We start from the raw sequence: 18,543 nt of genomic DNA on the forward strand, positions 1-18,543 counted from the left end.
ATTTGCTCTCACTCTTTCTTTTTCTTATATCTCTTTGAGACAGAGAGGGAGTGAGAGATTTAGAGGAGGTATGTATTTCACAGAATATGTGCAACAGTTAAAGAGAGGCAATAAAGAAGAAATACAGAGAGAGTGAAAAAGAGAATAAAACATATTTTGTGACTTATACTGTCTCTTTCTCTCTTTCTCTCTCTCTTACTGTCTTTCCCTGTAGCTAAAATTTGTTGTATATTTTATGCATTGACCATTTTTTTATTTTTGTCTGTTCGTTGTCTTTTCTTTGCCTCCCTCATCTTTGCATACTGCCTGTGCTTTGATAAAACTGTTGTAATGTGGTAATAAAGTGTTATTCCTAATGATTTTTCATTTGTTGTATAAAGAATGGGATCTATTGTAACTTAAAGTAAACAATAATTAGCTTTAATTTCAGCACACATTCACTGTGGCATTGTTTCTATAAGCTTCTGCAATGTCACAAGATTTATTCCAATCCAGTGTTGAATTAATTTTTCACCAAGATCTTGCAGCAGCATTGATGATGGAAGAGTCTGATCGCTGCACAAAGCCTCTTCATCACATCCCAAAGATTCTTAATGAGGTTAAGATCTGGACTCTGTGGTGAACTCTCTCAATCCATGTGTGAAAATGATGATCTCATGCTCCCTGAATCCTGAACTCTTTCACAATTCCAGCCCTAATGAATCCTGAAATTGCCATCTTGGAATATGCTTGGGTCATATTTATTGATTCAGGAATAACCTGGTCTATATTCAGTATATTCAGGTAGTCAGCTGACCTCATTCTTTCAGCACATACTGTTGCTGAACCTAAACCTGACCAACTGCACCATCAACCCCACATCATTTACTTATTTAAATCCAGGTGATGTTTTTTTTTTTGTGCAGGCAGTGTAGAAATGGTTTGTACTAGATGTTTGACATTTGGTGGATGTGTGTTTGTTGAGCAGAATTGTCAGCACCACACAGAGGGGGAGAAGTGTGAAAGGTGTGTTGCGGGTTATTACGGAATCGTCCGTGGATCTCCAGAAGACTGCAAACCCTGCGCCTGCCCCCTGACCAATCCAGAAAACAAGTATGTACACACATAGCAGTAGCTGTGAAGAACTGCGTAATGCAATAATATCACAGTAATTACAGCACTAATAGTAATAAAGTAGTAACAACATAGTTATTACTTATAACTGTAGTGTAATAACAAGGCAGTAACACCTAAAATAAAGACAGTATTTGCATTTTTAATACAGTTGTAAACCTGTGTTATTGCTGTATTTCTACTAGCATACTCGCCATAATTTTGCTATTGTGTAATAACTGTATTATATCTGTGTCATTACTGTATTATACCACAGTTAGTTCCGAATCTGCAATGTGATTGGCTGAGGGACGTTTTATAAGTGCCGTTATCAGCCGGTAATGCACTGTAACCGAAGCTCTCTATGTATTACTCCACCACATTTAGGTGACCTAGCAACGATGCGGCACTTACAAGCCAAACAGCACAGCTACAAACAGAGCAGGAATGGAACTATTTTAAGTTGTGGAGTTTTTATGACCAACCAGATCATATTCTTTTCAATAAACTACGAAAATGAAACTGTGGTATAATCTCAATAATACACTCAGCCTGTGGCCTCATGCCTATGATCGCAGCACAGCAGTGCTAGTATTACATGTTATAGCACTCCCTTTCATGTACTATTGCTTAATTATTATTGCTTAAGTATTATTACAATAATTACTTTCTCTATTATTACTACACTCTCATTCGCTTCTCACTGCACTATGTCTGTATTATTATGCTATGAACTAGACGTTTGATTGTTTTACAGTGTAAATTAAATATTAAATAAATAAAAATAATAAATTGTATTCTCTCAGTTTTAGTCCGACCTGTGTAGCACAGGGTTTTGGAGATTACCGCTGTACTGCGTGTCCTGTAGGCTACGATGGAAAACACTGTGAAAGGTATGATCTTATCATTTTCTAATATTATGTGAGATTTAATGATTTGTTTTTCAGCCTTTTCAGTCTTTTTAAAATTAATTTAATGCTCTGTTTATCAATGTAGATGATCTTAATGCTTTTCTTTTACTTGTTTATATACTGGAGTAATGTTTTGCGGGAGTAACATACTGTTATCACAGATATTACTCAAATATTGACCTTTATAGGGCTCTGAGTGCTGCCACTATCATCAGGAGATCGCCGGGTCGAATCCTGATCATGCAGCTTGCTATCAGCTGCCGGAGTCCTGAGAGAGCACAATTTGTCTTGCTCTCTCTGGGTGGGTAGATGGCGCTCTTTCCCCTCATCACTCTAAAGGGTGATGTCTATCAGCACAAGGTGTCTGTGAGCTGATGTATTGGAACTGAGTCACTGTGCTTTCGTCTGAGCACTCTGTGATGCTACTCCTTTAACCTTTAAATTTTCATCGCTTATTTTAAGGCAAACATAGAGGCCAAGCCCTGTCTGTTTTACTTTGTCTAACACACTGGGTGTGGTGGTCTGAAAGTGAGTTGTGTTCAGGTAAATATCTGATGTGTTTCTGTCTCGGTGGCAGGAAATACAGATGCACCACTGACCGATTAAAACCCTGATGACAGTCAACAGTCAGCTGCCCAATCCTATCAATCCTAAGCCATGCAGTAGCATTGTATGTGTAGCATGCGCTCAACGTGTGTACAGCCCCTCTCGTTACACACACAAATCCAGCTCTTATATCAGCAATAAACAGAATAAAGAATAAAATAACATTGCTCTTCCTTTAAATGAGCTGCTGACATACCTTATTAGTGTGAATAGTTAGTATCCTCTGCTGAGACACGCAAAAGTGCCGCGCTGGCAAAGGGAATGACTACTGGCACTTTCATGTTACGCTCAAGTGTTAAAGTGTGTACCTCCTGTGTGTAATCTCACTATGCTGACCCCTCCCTCCTGCAGGTGTGCGGCCGGTTATCACGGTGACCCGCGGAAAGTGGGCGGGAAGTGTGAGGAGTGTAAGTGTGATGTGGTCGGCGCATGGCCGGTTCCGTGTGACACACACACGGGGCAGTGCCAGTGCAGACCCGGAGCCACCGGACTGAAGTGTGACCACTGCATGGAGAAGCATGTGTGTGGACCTGCAGGCATTGTGTGTATGTATGGAGTTTGATAACAGTACTAATACATACTTGAGCACATACACACACACACACACACATGGATATGTATGATAAAATCATACACATATCATTATAATACCTAAACATTTGTATGTCCTTTACAATTTAGACAGTAATAACAACTGTAATAAATCTTTATAATCAGTGTCAGCGTTTTAGATTTGTAGCATTTATGTCTAATATTAGCAGTTTGCTCTTAAAATATAGATTATTAGAACATAATTCTGGAAAATAACACTATTAATACTTTAAATATTTATTTAATGTTATTACGACTTCATTCTAGATCCTAATATTATGATCATTTCATTACAACTTTGGTGTATATACATTTACACCTATACTATTCATAACCACACTTATTGTTAGGGATGCACTGCCAAAACATGGGCAATTGAAACTGTTCAGATGGAAGTGGCAAAAAAAAAAAAAAAAAACTTTATTTTAATTCGCTGTCCCTGATAACTACATGCCAGTTTCCATGGCTCAAGAATAACCAACAGACGTCATTCACATGCTATATCAAACGGCAATATATGTAGCGCTAGCGGTTAGCCGCTAATGCTAATGCTGCTGCACCCAACCTAAGTGGAAATCTGGAAATCTAAGCTTACTGTAAATAAGTGGAAGCACTTTACTCACTCAAATAAACAGTTTTCAGGAGATAAATCTGTGTAGATTACCATCCAGCGTTCGTTTAACTTTGCCCCTTGTATAAAAAAATAGACCAGAAAATAGACATTCATTGATATTGCGCCTTATAATCCGGTGAGCTTTATAGTGTAAAAAATACGGTAAATTAAAAAAAAAAACATTGAACAGTAACAGCACAAAGAGTGCTGTTTGATTGTTCATGCAACAAACTGCTGTATGCTTTCACTTTTAGGGGAGCTTAATTGCCCCTTAAAAAAAGATAGCCATGCCCATGACAACTAGCCCACTAGTCTAGGCTTTGAATCAATTTTAAATTTAAGCTATTTCATTTATACTATGGTGAAAAAATGGCAAAAGTAATGAAGGCATACGAGAAAAGGTACATTTTGATCAGTTCCCCCTCACAAACGCACACACAGAGACACTGTAAAACATTATCGTACTAGTAAAGTGTGAAGTGTGCTGTGACCTTAATCTTAACATCCTGTGGTAAAGATGTTTTCACACCTGCCCTGTTCGGTCCGTTTAAACAAGAATCTGGTTTATTTTCACTTTTGGTTAAATTCATATAGTAATTATACTGTATGATTATGGACCAAAACAGCTGCCCCAAAAACTACGATGCAGATGGTCTTGAATAGCTGAATGAAATGGTTTGTTTGTGGTGAAAATGTGATCTGATCTTGATCTGACTCAACCCTTATCAGTGCTAATCTGCAAATTTGTGCTAAATTAAAATTTGGGTCTTCGGGTTTTATCTGGTCTACTGAACAAAGGACCTTCTTGCTGTATTTACATTCTTGCTCCAATCCCAGACAGTTTATAGAGAGTTTATTTGAGTTTATTTGGATTTTTCACTGTATGAAATCAAATCAAACCAAGGAGAAAAACGCTCCAAGTTTACAAACTCGCTAACGGATTTCAACTATAGATGTGAAAAGACCCTCGGAGTTGAAGTTTGATGTGTTGGTCTCCAGCTGTGTGAAGTACACACTCGGTACACTCTAACGCAGCAGCGGGAGTGAACGCTGCTTTGCGGGTAAGTTATGAGTTGGAGGGTGGTGCTGTTTATCAGACAGAGCTCAGGCAGCTCTTAATTAGCTCTCTCAGGTGTTTGGGGTCTTACTCTCTGTGCTGGAGATCATTTCTTCACTCTGTTACCTCACGCCGTGCTGTGGCTGCATGCGGTGTGCTTTAACACTCCCGCTGTGGGTAACAGTGCTGCTGCTTCAGGTGATGAAGTGCTAGAGCTCAAACTCACTCCCTCACTTCTTTAACTTGCTGGACATTTTTCGATATTTGTTTAGTGAAATCTCATTCTGAATATTTATTTATTAGGACTCATTAGTAAACATTTATTTATTTAATACCAAGAACCTAAAGGGGATATATTAGGAAAAACTTTTGTATTTCCACACCACTGCCCCTATAAACACTCCAAGCCCAAAACAAATCCATCTGTTTTAAAGTGACAGAGCCATTAAAGGGCTTATTCTGAAAGGAACTAAAGCTGAAACAAGAATAGAGCTATAGTTATATGTTTGAGTAAAATGAACATTGTTGTTTTATTTTATAACTACGGACAAAGAAAAGAAGTTCATATTCATAACATTTTAAGAGATCATAAATCATAAAAATCATAAAAAGAAATATTTGTTTTTTTAATCACAGTTTTCATGCATCTTGGCATGTTCTCCTCCACCAGTCTTACACACTGCTTTTGGATAACTTTAAGCCACTCCTGGTGCAAAAATTCAAGCAGTTCAGCTTGGTTTGATGGCTTGTGATCATCCATCTTCCTCTTGATTATATTCCAGAGGTTTTCAATTTGGTAAAATCAAAGAAACTCTTTTTGTTTGTGGTGTCAATCTATATATTTTTTTTGAAAATTCTGTGTTCCAGTATATTATCTGGCTAATATATCAGATTAAACTGTCCCTTATCAACAGTTTAGCTCAATGTAAAAATATGTATTTGATAGCTGCTTCGGATTATGGGGCCAGATCATGTTTTCACCACAAGCTAACCACTCCAGAAAAATAATCTATAACGTTGAGTGGGGGCGGAGCAGATTACGGCAAAAGTTGGGGTCCAACTTAGTGGCGTAATTAATTTGCTTTAAAAAAATAATAGCGTGTTTCTGAATCCAAATTAATTGTGTGCGTGTAAACACTTTAACATTGACAGCCCTACTATATGTATGCGTGTGTATGTATAGAGAGAGAGCGAGAGAGAGAGAGAGAGTTATCATGCCACAAAAATGTATTTGTATAATTAAATGATTTCCATCTAAAGTGTTTAAATTGAATGTAATCATCCTTCTCTTATTCACATGTTTTTCTATATAGTCATGTGACCAAACAACTGAATTGAATGTGACATTAATGGGTTCAAGTGAATTGAATGATCCAGAGCAGTGGGTTTATACTAATCTGTGATGCAGTTATGGGTTGCATATATGTGTGTGTATGTGTGTGTGTGTGTTTGTGCACATGTGAAAAGAGTCTTGCATTTGGTAAATTTCACCCCGTTTCATCATGGTTCATTGTTCTGGAGACACGCACACACTCGTTTTTTGTCTCACTTTAAAACATTCATACAGCAGTGAACTCCAGCTCTGTACATTACTAGTGACTTTGACTATTTTATAGGGGAAGTGTTAGGTGGCCCTACATGGAGCTTTAATGGAGATTTTTTCAGAGCGACTCTCAAAACAGAGGGCTGAGAATCACTGGAAAGATGGGGGACAAGTTACCAAAGAAAACCACAATTATTTACTTTGCTTGTTATAAAAATACAATAACCAGTATATTACCATAGTTTAAGGTGTAGTTTCAATGTTACCCCCATATGCATTCCCCCAATAATGTGCAACATGAGTCAAACTTTTTCTATGTAGCTTGTATGGTGATGAAAATGAAGATTTGTGCTAAAGAAACCCTTTAGAAGCATAAAAAAATTAATGCTGGTCATTTTTGACCAATATTGTGCATTACAGGGGTAGTGGTACAAAAATAACTTTTATTCAAAGGGTAGGACATGAAAAAAATGAAATAAGGTTGTATGATGATCAAAAACAAGTTAATTGACAAATACCTTAAATACTGAATGATTATATCAATTTATTACAAAGATATAAAAATGTAAAACTCTTTTTGAAACCCAAAACAAAACAAAAAAAAAAACAAAAAAAAAAATATATATATATATAATAAAAAAATGTTAAAAGCTAATGTCATCATAGAGGAATTAAGCTTTGGACAATAATAATTAACTGCTGCACTACAAAAGCTAGGTTGCTGAACTTTAGTGCTCAAGGTTTCCTACAGGTTCTTCAAGGGTTGTGCCATTTCTTACAAAGGAATGATTTCACCCCTTCCTCTTGTAACTCCTCTAGTTCCTAGGGGAAGGGTTACACTAAACAAAGGTAGAGGTACAAATTAGAAATTATATTAGAATTATAAGTGTGCACCCTGTTTCCTCTGGCCTGTTGAAACTCAATTTTTCACTCTGTTTTCCAAATTTCCACAACCGACTGGATGTCTGCTTTTATTCCGAGACAAAAGCAGACAGGAAGTGTTTCTAGCTCTTGCTGTGTCCCTCGTGAGACTTCAGAGTGATATTCTGCTCAGTCAGTCCGTTCTGAGAGAGTGCTGACTCTCTCTTTCTTCTGCTCCTCTTCTCCTGTTCCCTCTTTTCCTCCCTCATTCCCTCCACAGCTCATGGCATGTCAAACACTCATAATCGACAGCCTGAAGGCATCACACACTCTGTTCTGAATTTCACGCCTCAGAACGTCTCTCCCCTCCGACACTTTCCCCCTACTCACTGTAATCTCCACACAGACAGAGAGAGAGAGAGAGAGAGAAGATGAAAGGAAGGAAAGAGACAGAGGAACAAGTAAGAGGGAAAGAGAGAGACAGAAAGAAAGAGACAGAGAGAGAGAAGATGAAAGGAAAGAAAGAGACAGAGGAACAAGTAAGAGGGAACGAGAGAGACAGAGACAGAGGAAAGAAAAGAGACAGAGGACAGAGTGAGAGACAGAGAGAGAGAGATGATGAAAGAAAATTAGAGGAAAGAAAGAGACAGAGTGAGAGAAAGGGAATGGTAGAGAAAAGATGAGAAGAAATGAGAGAAAATTGAGAGATATAGGACAGAGTGAGAGACCGAGAGACAAGATGATAAGAAAGAGTTCGAGAGATAAAAAGTGAAGAAGAAAATAGAAAGAAAAATAGTAAATAAAGAGAGAATAAAGTGCAGTAGGCAAGAAAGAAAGAAAGAAACAGTAACTGAAAAGAATATATAGAAAAAATAGACAATAAAAAAAAGATAAAAGAAAGAGGACCAGAGAGACAGAGCAGGTAAAAGCATATAGTAAAGAGGTAGAGAAAAAGAGAGAGAGATACAGGGAAAGAAAAAGTGTGAGAGAGATTAAGAGAGAGAGGGAGAGAGGATGACAGGAAAGAAAGATAAAGAGGGCAGAGTGAGAGACAGGTATATAGACAGACAGTAAAAATGTAGACAAAAAGAGAGGTATAGGGAAGGAAGAAAGTAAGAGAGCTAAAGAGAGAAGAAGGAGAAAGGAGAGACAGAAAAATTAAATAAAGAGAGGGGAGAGAAAGAAAAAACAGATGCAAAAACCAGAAAGTAGGTGGAGGAAGAGAACAAGAAAGATATGTATAAACATGAAAGGAGAGAGAGATGGTTAATAAAAAGAGAGCTGTAGAATAAGAGAAAAAAAGGGATAAAGACAGTGAGAAAGTGCAAGTGTAAGTAACTTACACAGACACAGGTAGCGAGAGAAGAACAGAGAGAAAGAGTGAAGGGGTAGAGTGAGCAAACATCTGAGGCAGAGGAAAAGAGAAAGAACTGAATATACAGGTAAAGAAAGAGTAAAAGAAATAGGACAAAGAAACAAAAAGTGTGGCCAAGGGTAAGAGAGAGAGAAATTTTGAAGTGTCAGAAAGAGAGTGGGAAGGAATGGAAAGATGAAAGGGAGTGAGCGAAGGGACAAAGGGGAAGAGCGAGAGCTGTTAAGTTCTATTGTATGCATGCTGTGGGCCTCCGGGCTTCAGGGCGAGTGTGTGTGTGTGTGTGTGTGTGTGTGTGTGTGCCCTGCGGTGCGGTTTAGCTGAGAGGGATTGCTCGGAGCGAGTGAACGGAAATGAAGGAGGGAAATTGGATGAGCGTAACCGTGCAAACAGAGTGAGGAAAGAGGGAAGAGAGAGAGGTGACACTCGTTTACAACATCCCTCTCTCACCCCAGGCCTTTCCCTTCACTGCATGTTAACACGCCGTCTTTTCATGTTGGGCCTAACCTCCATTTCCTTCACACACACACAGCTCACATTCGTTTTAATGCTTCGTGAGGACATAGGGTTTTTTTTTTTTTTCATTTCATATATATTATATATAATCACTCATATGTAATAATCCCTAGAAAAAAAAACCCTAATTAAAGTAGACTAAACATTATTATGCTATAGTGCACTAAAGTGTACTTGTAGCCACATTATTAATCAGTATATTTAAAGAGTGCTAAAATGGAACAATGTTTTTGTTTTTCTTATTCTTTAATTGTATAAAAAAATAGTACAAACGTTTTACTTAAATTGTGCTAAGTGTACTTAACTGTACTAAAATGGAACTATTCTAAATATACTTAAGTAACATTTAAACATATTACTTCATGTGTATAACTCCATATTTTAAATATGCTTACAGTAAAATATGAGTATTACAACTGAATCACTGTTATACACAGAGTATATAAAGAATGTACTAAATATTTATGTTAAATATATGTGATCTATTTACATTAAATAACAAATATGCTTCTTGTTCCTGTCTTTTGTAAGTAGCACACTTCTAGTATACTTCGTTGGGTATAAAAATATATTTTAATATACTGTACTACAAAAATGTACTTTCATTTTTTAAAATTTGTAGTAGTAATTTAATTTGCTTTCTAAACAGTTTCATGATACATTGTACTTTAAGTGAACTACTGTAACAGTTGTTTTAACACACTTTGCTAAAAATGTACAAAAGTATATTAAGAAATAAGTATTTTAGAAGTATATTTAGAATTACATTAAACTAAAGTGTACTTCATAGTAGTCTATTTTTTTAAATACACTATGTTGTACTTTTTAAAAAGTAAGTTTAAAAAGTTTACTGATTAAAGTAACATTTGATGAATCTGTTAGTGTATTTACATTTTTCAATATGTTTTAAGTACAATTAAGTATATATTTTTTTCCACTAGGGATTATATAATATATATATATATATATATATATATATATATATATATATATATATATATATATATATATATACAAGCCGATTAAAAAGGAAATAAAATAGCAGTCCCCATTGGTATAGAATAGAGAGAGATGTTGTATTTCACTTTTCTTTGTAAAGATGCTTCTTTTCTTTCATTTACAAATGTATATCATTAGAACTGTTCCACACAGAGAGTATAATAAATCACACACATGCACTGTGAGCTTATTATCACATGGAAACTGTGATAATAGCGTGGTAATCGTAACAGAAGTGTGTGTTTGTGTTGCAGCATGTGATGATGACTGTGCAGGACTTCTTATTAGAGATATGGATAAGCTGCTGCGTTTGATCACCAGCGCCAATCTCACCCTGCCGCTGCCTCCGCCTTACAAAATGCTGTACCGCTTCGAGAACATGACCGAGGAACTCAAGGTAGGTGTGTGTGTGTGTGTGTGTGTGTTCCTGTGCAAACTATGATAACACTTTACTGAAGGCCAGTGTGTACACTTGCACATGTCAGTTCCTGGCTCTAGGAAATTAAATTCTTGATAAAACCCTAAACAACTTTTGCATTAACAATGGCACCAAACGTTAAAATAAACAATTAAAATGATTAAAAATAATAAATAAATACCATCAACATAATTAAAGAAACACAGTGCACAGTACAAAGTATTCAAGGTTACAGGGTTCCTGCGGGTCCTCAGATTGTCTTAAATTTACTGTAAAGTTGCTGTTAGTATAACATTTTTAGACAGTGCGTTTAATGCCAGTGGAAAAACACATAGTAACATTAATAGGGATTTTCCGGGGAGAGAACTAAGGTTAGAGTAGAGCTAGCTAACATTAGCTGCAAGCTAGCTAACGTTACTGGGGAGAGAACTAAGGTTAACGGAGCTAACATTAGCCGCGAGCTAGCTAACGTTACTGGAGAGAGAACTACGGTTAACATTAGCCGCGAGCTAGCTAACGTTACTGGAGAGAGAACTACGGTTAACGGAGTTAACATTAGCCGCGAGCTAGCTAACGTTACTGGAGAGAGAACTAATATTATCATAGAGCTGGCTATCATTGGCCGCGAGCTAGCTAACGTTACTGGGGAGAGAACTAATGTAAGCATAGAGCTGGCTATCATTATCCATAAGCTAGCTAACGTTACTGGGTAGAGAACTAAGGTTAGTGTAGAGCTAGCTAACATAAGGTTAAGAGAGTTAACATCAGTGGCGAGCTAGCTTACGTTAACCGGGAAAGCACTAATGTTAGCGGATTTAACATTAGCGGAGCGCTAGCTAACATTAGCGAAGAGCTGGCTAACATTAGCGACGAGCTAGCTAAGATGCTAACAAGTTTTGCATCACAATGGAACGAAATTTAAAAAAGAAAATTGATAAATAAGAAACGTTAAGTTTTAATTTTTAATACAATAAATTATTTTCTACTTAAGAAGTTATGACCACATTTTAGGCCTTAAACTATGTTTATTGAGGTCTGAAAAAGTTCTTTTAAAGCAAATTTAAAGCATTAAATTTGACTAGTGAAATGGAGCAAGAAACTTGTATTAGGTCTAATCTAGTATTTAAGTAAGAAAGTGCAAATTTCTTCATTAAAAAACATACATAAGTTTCAGACTAGCGTAGACCAGCGCTATCAGCACGATCAAGTTTTTAGACCATGAATAACAAAGTGATTAAACTGGTAGACCACCATGGCCAACATGGCCAATCTATTCAACCAGCAAACATCATGACTAAGCTATTAGACCATCACACCCAATCTCATCAAGCTGGAAAACCAGCATAACCAACAATACTATACTGGTCAATTAACATGGCCAACATGCTCATGAGGTCTTCCAAAACAACCAAGGCCACCTTAGACCATCTAAAACCAGCTAAACCAAGATGTAAGCAATACAAAAGTAATACAACTCTGGAAAAAATTAGGAGACCTCTGATTTTGTTATTTATAGGTATATGTTTGAGTAAAATTAACATTGTTGTTTTATTCTGTAAACTACAGACAACGTTTTTCCAAATTCCAAATAAAAATATTGTCATTTAGAGCATTTATTTGCAGAAAATTAGAAATGTCTGAAATAGCAAAAAAGATGCAGAGCTTTCAGACCTCAAATAATGCAAAGACAACAAGTTTATATTTATAAAGTTTTAAGAGTTCAGAAATCAATACTTGGTGGAATAACCCTGGTTTTTAATTACACTTTTCATGCATCTTGGCATGTTCTCCTCCACCAGTCTTACACACTGCTTTTGGATAACTTTATGCCACTCCTGGTGCAAAAATTCAAAGCAGTTCAGCTTGGTTTGATGGCTTGTGATCATCCATCTTCCTTCCTTGAATATGGTTATGGATTATGGAATACGATTCATCATCATCACTCTTCAGCTGGTAACACTGGTCTGATCACTTGGTTGTGCTGGTAGTGTTGATAAATAGCTTTAGTAGTTTGTGCTGATATAAGTTCAGACTCTAATGGAAACATTCTCTGCTGCTTAGAAGTCTGCTCTATGACCTTCAGCCACTGTACGATTATATTTAGTCCCAACAGCAGATCACCTGATCTACTTCAATGAAACACTAATTAGATAAGTTTATAGGTGATTTTCTCAGATATCTGAGACTGTACAGTACTGTAGGTGAATCTCACTGTGACACTATAAATTTAACATCTGAATATGTCTCAGTGTCTTCTGTGTCATCACTGAAATGCTCTACTTTCCACTGCCTCCTTTGAAAACCTGACCTCAGGGTGAGTGTGTGTTTTTGTGTGTGTGTGTGCTTTAAAATTGTCAAATGCTCTTCCTTTTAGAAACTGTGTTCAAAGCAAGAATTTGCTGTGCAATCCAAAACTTTTAAGGTGGAAAAAAGCCTAGGAGCAAAATAATAGCACTGTGGCATTTGTTCATATGCCTTTGTCTATTGGTGCCTTAGTCTATTGTTGAAAGTGATGGATTGACAAAAAAGTCAAATGTACATTGTTGGCCTTCTTTATGAAATAGCAAAAACTTTTGGCTAAACATTTTCTTTAAAAGTTGACTTGGGCTTTATATGGGCTTTATAACAGTTTCATAAACATGTCGTAATGTTTTTGTCTTCAAAAATAAAGAAAGATTCAGTGTTTTTGAGCAGGTTCTGTAACTTTTTACAACTTTTTGTGAAATAAATGCCCTTGGTTTTATGGTCATCCAATATCAGTGTGTGGCACTGTCACTGTCACTTGTTTAAAGTTCGTTTTTTTAGTAACTGTGCTAAAAGGAACAAATGTCTGTACTTTGCATTGTAGTAAAACAACTTATCTTATTTTGCAGATATTGATGCAATACATTTATAAATACATATTTGGAAAATAATAAGAGAACGCTTAAAAATGAGGAGTTTCTTTGCTTTTACCAAATTGAAAACCTCTGGGATATAATCAAGAGGAAGATGGATGATCACAAGCCATCAAACCAAGCTGAACTGCTTGAATTTTTGCACCAGGAGTGGCATACAGTTATCCAAAAGCAGTGTGTAAAACCGGTGGAGGAGAAAATGCCAAGATGCATGAAAACTGTGATTAAATCCAGGGTTATTCCACCAAATATTGATTTCTGAACTCTTAAAACTTTATGAATATAAACTTGTTTTCTTTGCATTATTTGAGGTCTTAAAGATCAACAATATTTCTTTTTGGAATTTGGGAGAAATGTTGTCCATAGTTTATAAAATGAAACCCCAATATTCATTTAACTCAAACATGTACCTATAAATAACAAAATCAGAGAAACTGATTTAGAAACTGAAGTGGTCTCTTATTTTTTTCCAGAGCTGTATATGTAATTGCATTGTATGCAGTGTAAAGCATTGTTCATTATGCTTATGCATGTTATTATGAAGTTGTAGGCTTACGTAGGTAGACTTTAAATAAATGAGAAAAATAAATTCAAATATGTTACAAGCTGCAAGGCTTATGTAGCAAAGTTATGGAAACTTATATCCCACCAATCAGCATCACACCTAAATCATTGTGTAGGGACAAAAGTACAGCAAAACTCTGGGTTTTAAATCGGTATTATAGATCATTCCTGAGGAAAGTGTGTAATGACCTGAATTAATTAATATAGTATTAATTGCAATATACATTAAATTAACAGCTTATTGAATACATGACATGAAACCCAATAGTACCATGCAGCACCATGCCTGAGCCAGCCTACTCCAAGTGAATACTGGATTTCTGGCATTTAACACATTTATATATTTTTTATTTTATAGATTTAAATTTAGAGTTTTTTTCTAGTTTTAATTTAGTGTAATAATGAAAAAATGCTGCCTTGCATGTTGTGTAGTGTTGTGATAAGGAATAAAACAATGCTGGTAGTCTCAGAGCACCGGTTAGTGAACCTGCATTTAGAATAATGGTAAATAATGGCATTCAGTGTGCATTCAAAATAAAGGTTGGTTTCCCAGACAGGAATTGAGCCTAGTCATAGACTGCCCCTAATTGTATGTAGTATGTCTAGGATAATCCACTGAATTTAAATAAATATAGTATCTGTTATGGTAACGTAAGTTTTTCCTTTGTTCCTCTCTCTCTCTCTCTCTCTCTCTCTCTCTCTCTCTGTCTCTCTCTGCAGCACATGCTCTCACCACAGAGGGCGCCGGAGAGACTGCTGCAACTTGCCGATAGCAACTTGGGTAGCCTGGTGACTGAGATGGATGAATTACTAAGCAGGGTTTGTGATACACACACACACATACTTATACACACACATGTAAAAAAAAAAACATACAGCACTAGATGAAACAAGCTATAAGTGTAAAACTGTCTGTACAAATTAAATTAAACATTAGTTAGTCTTGATTTGTACAGTTAGTTATGTAGTTTTATTTTCTGTGTAAGCTGATGAAAATCATTTCCTTTTTTTTAATTGTTAAGTTAATCTTTCATGAATTATCATTGTCTGTATATGATTTCATATAAAATGCACTGCAAAAAAATCCATTGGCAAAAACTAGACAAAATATATGCAAATAAGACAAATATATGTATATTAAGCAAAAGAATCTGCAAAATATTCTTAGTAAGATTTCTACAAAAAGCAATGGCAAAGTCTCAAAATGAGTCAAGTAACAACTAAATCAAGCAAAGAAGGCACTGTTTTTGGACACAAGAATCAGAATAACTTGATTGCTGCTTATTTTGAGTTCAAATTAAATAAAATAAGGTACAAATTCTAAGTAAGAATGATTAAGTTAATTATCCCTAAAATAAGCAAAATAATATAACACTTACAATGCTTAGTAAGACTTATCAGAGAAGAAAATAATATTTATTGCCTTGAATTTAGAAAATTTCACTTGCTAAGATTTAGTTTTTTACAGTGTGGCTTTTGTGATATTACAAAAACTATGAAATTGTGGAACACTTATTTTCCAATGGGTGGCTTTACATCAAATTATTTAAAAAGTGAGAACAATTCCTTTCTGGATATAATAGTGCTACACTTTTGAGCATACCAGCACTGGTCTACACTGGTCTATTATATTTTTTCATTAGAAAGTGCACTTAAAATCCTTTAATTTTCCCAAGAATCGTCAAAGCGTCTTATAATCAGGTGCACCTTATGTATGAATTTTATCAGTCAGCGACTGGAAATATATATATGGAGTATATTGGAAAAAAACATTATTGAAAGTTGTCTGTTTTGCCATTGAAACCTATGAGGATGGGTGGGATTACACAGCTTTCTGAAACCGAACAGCAGGGGGCGCCCGACCTGTGGTGGCTTCACTTTTGAGAGACGACGCTCTGTCCAGCTTTACACAGTCTATGGTATTGCTGCACACAGCCTTAGCCCTATAAACGAAAAAAAAAAATGTAAACAAAACTATTTACGCACATATATTCCAATATCCCTTTATTTTGAGAGCTGTACCAACTTTTCCTGGCATATATGTGGCATTAATGTGACATTTGGCTAAGCATTGACAAGTATTAGTATGGATAATTGGCAGATCAAGCTTAAAGTAGAAAATCTGTTCTAGAAACACAGATAAGAGGTTCTCTAAAATATATATCATACTCAACGCTGATTGTTATAGTGAAACTTGTACTCAAATCCTCTACACAGAACAATATGAAATGTTTCACTACCAAAGACCATTTTTAAACCTTTTTAAACTCCAGTATGAACCTTTTCAACCTGCTCTTACTGTAACTCCAACATTAGTCCACCAGCCTATCAGCTCACAGTAGCAGTAACGCTAGCACCTTTCCTGCTGAAAACCTATTTGCTGAAGAAAAAGTCAAATATACAGCTTATATGCATAAAACTTATATAGCAGGTACATATTTTTTAGCTCTATTCACCCCTTTTCATGTTGGACTCATTCGCAAGCTCCCTCTCATTTACAAGCTCCCTCTTTTGGTTAGCAGTTATTTTCTGAGATAGGAAGAGGGCAGGATCTCCATAAACGGGCTCTGGCCTGGCTGTGTGTTCAGTTGTGTGAGATTGAACAACACTCATGTTTATTTTCACTGAACGCCATTCATGCACAACATGTGAATGAAATTAAACAAGCTATAGTTGCAAACTTCTACTATCCAGTTTGATCAAAGCCTGTACCTAGTCAAAGTAATGAACACTAAGCTTGCATTGAGATTTTGGACATTTTGTCAGAGCTGAGGAACAAGTAAATGACTTGTTAACTTCTCAATTTTGTGATTTTCTTTTTTTTTTAACCAACCATGGCCACAGTCGGTCTTTTCACATTTTTTAAATGCAGCTGAAATGTCCTGACCGCCTACAATAACTGTGTGAAAGTTGTGTGTCACGGCTCTGCAAGGCTCCAGCCTTCTTGAGGTTTAGCTGAAAAGAAAGGACACAAAAGGAAACTCAAAATTTAGTACAATTCTCCTTTCTGCTGTAAAACGCCAACACTTCCAGTCCAGGACACTTTTTTTGTCCTGTTGATAGTGCAGCAAAGAGTGCGTAACCATGGCATTCAAGGCGTCCTTCAGTTGTCAGAAACTTGAACTGGAATGTGGGAAGTTGGCCCTTTTTTAATGGAGACTTTTAAGACTGTTAAGGACACGATTTTTGTGATTTCTGCAATATTTCTGTGGTCTGAAAGAACATGAGTGGGGTTTGGTGTAACATTGTAGCTCAATGTAGAAACATTTTCTGAATATTTTGTTGATGAGGAAATAGTGGCAAGTTTTGACAAGTAACATGTTTTCTGAGAAAACTCTTTTGCCTCATAACCCACTGCATTTAGTATCCCTCCACCAATGATAGATTCTCAAAAAATATGTTTTAAACCCCAAATCATGTTAATATTCTGTGTAAAACTGGAGAAAAGACATTAAACCATTACAATAAACACTATAGCTTGTCTGAATTATTATTAGATTACATGGTAAAAGTTGTATAAACAGTGGTGGTTAAAAGTTTATGGGGTTTTTTTATTATTATTTCTGCATAAATGTGACTAAAAACATCATCAGATTTTCACACAAGTCCTTAAACTAGATAAAGAGAACCCAAAAGATTATACTTTGGCATTTATCTATTGAGGAAAATGATCCAACAATACATATTAATGGGATAATTTATCAGGTGTGAGTGGGTGGAGTCTTAGTTATATGATCTATCAAAGTATGCTCTTCACAACACGTGTTTGTGGAAGTGTATCATGGCACAAACAAAGGACTCCACCAATACACAGTCAGACAGATTGGGTACAAATGAAAGAAAATTCAAGACCATTGTTACTCTCCACAGGAGTGACCTTTGGAACATCTAAAATATACAAAGCATTAAAAAATATATATATATATTTGTAAAAACTGCTAAAACTCTGAATTCATTATTTCAGCATGACTCTTGCAGTAAAGCATCAGAGATTTGTAGTGAAAAAACACCTATGTGATAATTGATCAATACTGTCATTAAATCAATGTTGTTTTAATTAAATACTAAATTTCTAAAAAGGTTAGGGAACATATACGCCTCACATGTCCACATGTCCTGTGTGGGTATACAAAAGCTCACAGGCATAGAGACACATAAAGAAGTCTTCTAGCTTAAAATCAAGGATGTCAATTAAATGTTCCATGGCTTTCTCTTCACTCTGCAGGCCACTAAAGTTTCAGCAGACGGAGAACAGACAGACGCCGATGCCGAGAGGAGCCGAAAACGAGCAGAAGAGCTAGAGATGTTCGTCAAGAACACTCTGCTGGCTGCTGAAGGTAATTTAATAATAATAATAATAATAATAATAATAATAATTCAAACACTGTTCACAATCAGAAGCCATTTATTATAGTTAAAACATTGGTTTCAAACCATGCATTTAACATGGAAGTAAATTAGTTTGACATAATTATTAGTTTGACAATTTTATATCAAATATTT

General features: G+C 35.9%; 1 protein-coding gene across 5 annotated transcripts in view; it reads left to right on the forward strand.

The window, feature by feature from the left end:
* lama2 (laminin, alpha 2) overlaps positions 1–18,543 on the forward strand; it is a 299,175-nt gene that overhangs the window by 217,280 nt on the left and 63,352 nt on the right. For 3 of the 5 annotated variants that reach the window (XM_049478821.1, XM_049478822.1, XM_049478825.1), the window contains 6 exons: positions 968–1,092; positions 1,899–1,985; positions 2,961–3,154; positions 10,416–10,558; positions 14,761–14,859; positions 18,266–18,377. In XM_049478821.1, coding sequence (XP_049334778.1) covers positions 968–1,092; positions 1,899–1,985; positions 2,961–3,154; positions 10,416–10,558; positions 14,761–14,859; positions 18,266–18,377 — 760 coding nt within the window. The remainder of the gene's footprint in view (positions 1–967; positions 1,093–1,898; positions 1,986–2,960; positions 3,155–10,415; positions 10,559–14,760; positions 14,860–18,265; positions 18,378–18,543) is intronic. The other 2 variants (XM_049478823.1, XM_049478828.1) reach the window with 1 other exon arrangement.

Source organism: Astyanax mexicanus, chromosome 1 (assembly GCF_023375975.1).
Source record: "Astyanax mexicanus isolate ESR-SI-001 chromosome 1, AstMex3_surface, whole genome shotgun sequence".
NCBI classification, from domain to species: Eukaryota; Metazoa; Chordata; class Actinopteri; order Characiformes; family Acestrorhamphidae; genus Astyanax; species Astyanax mexicanus.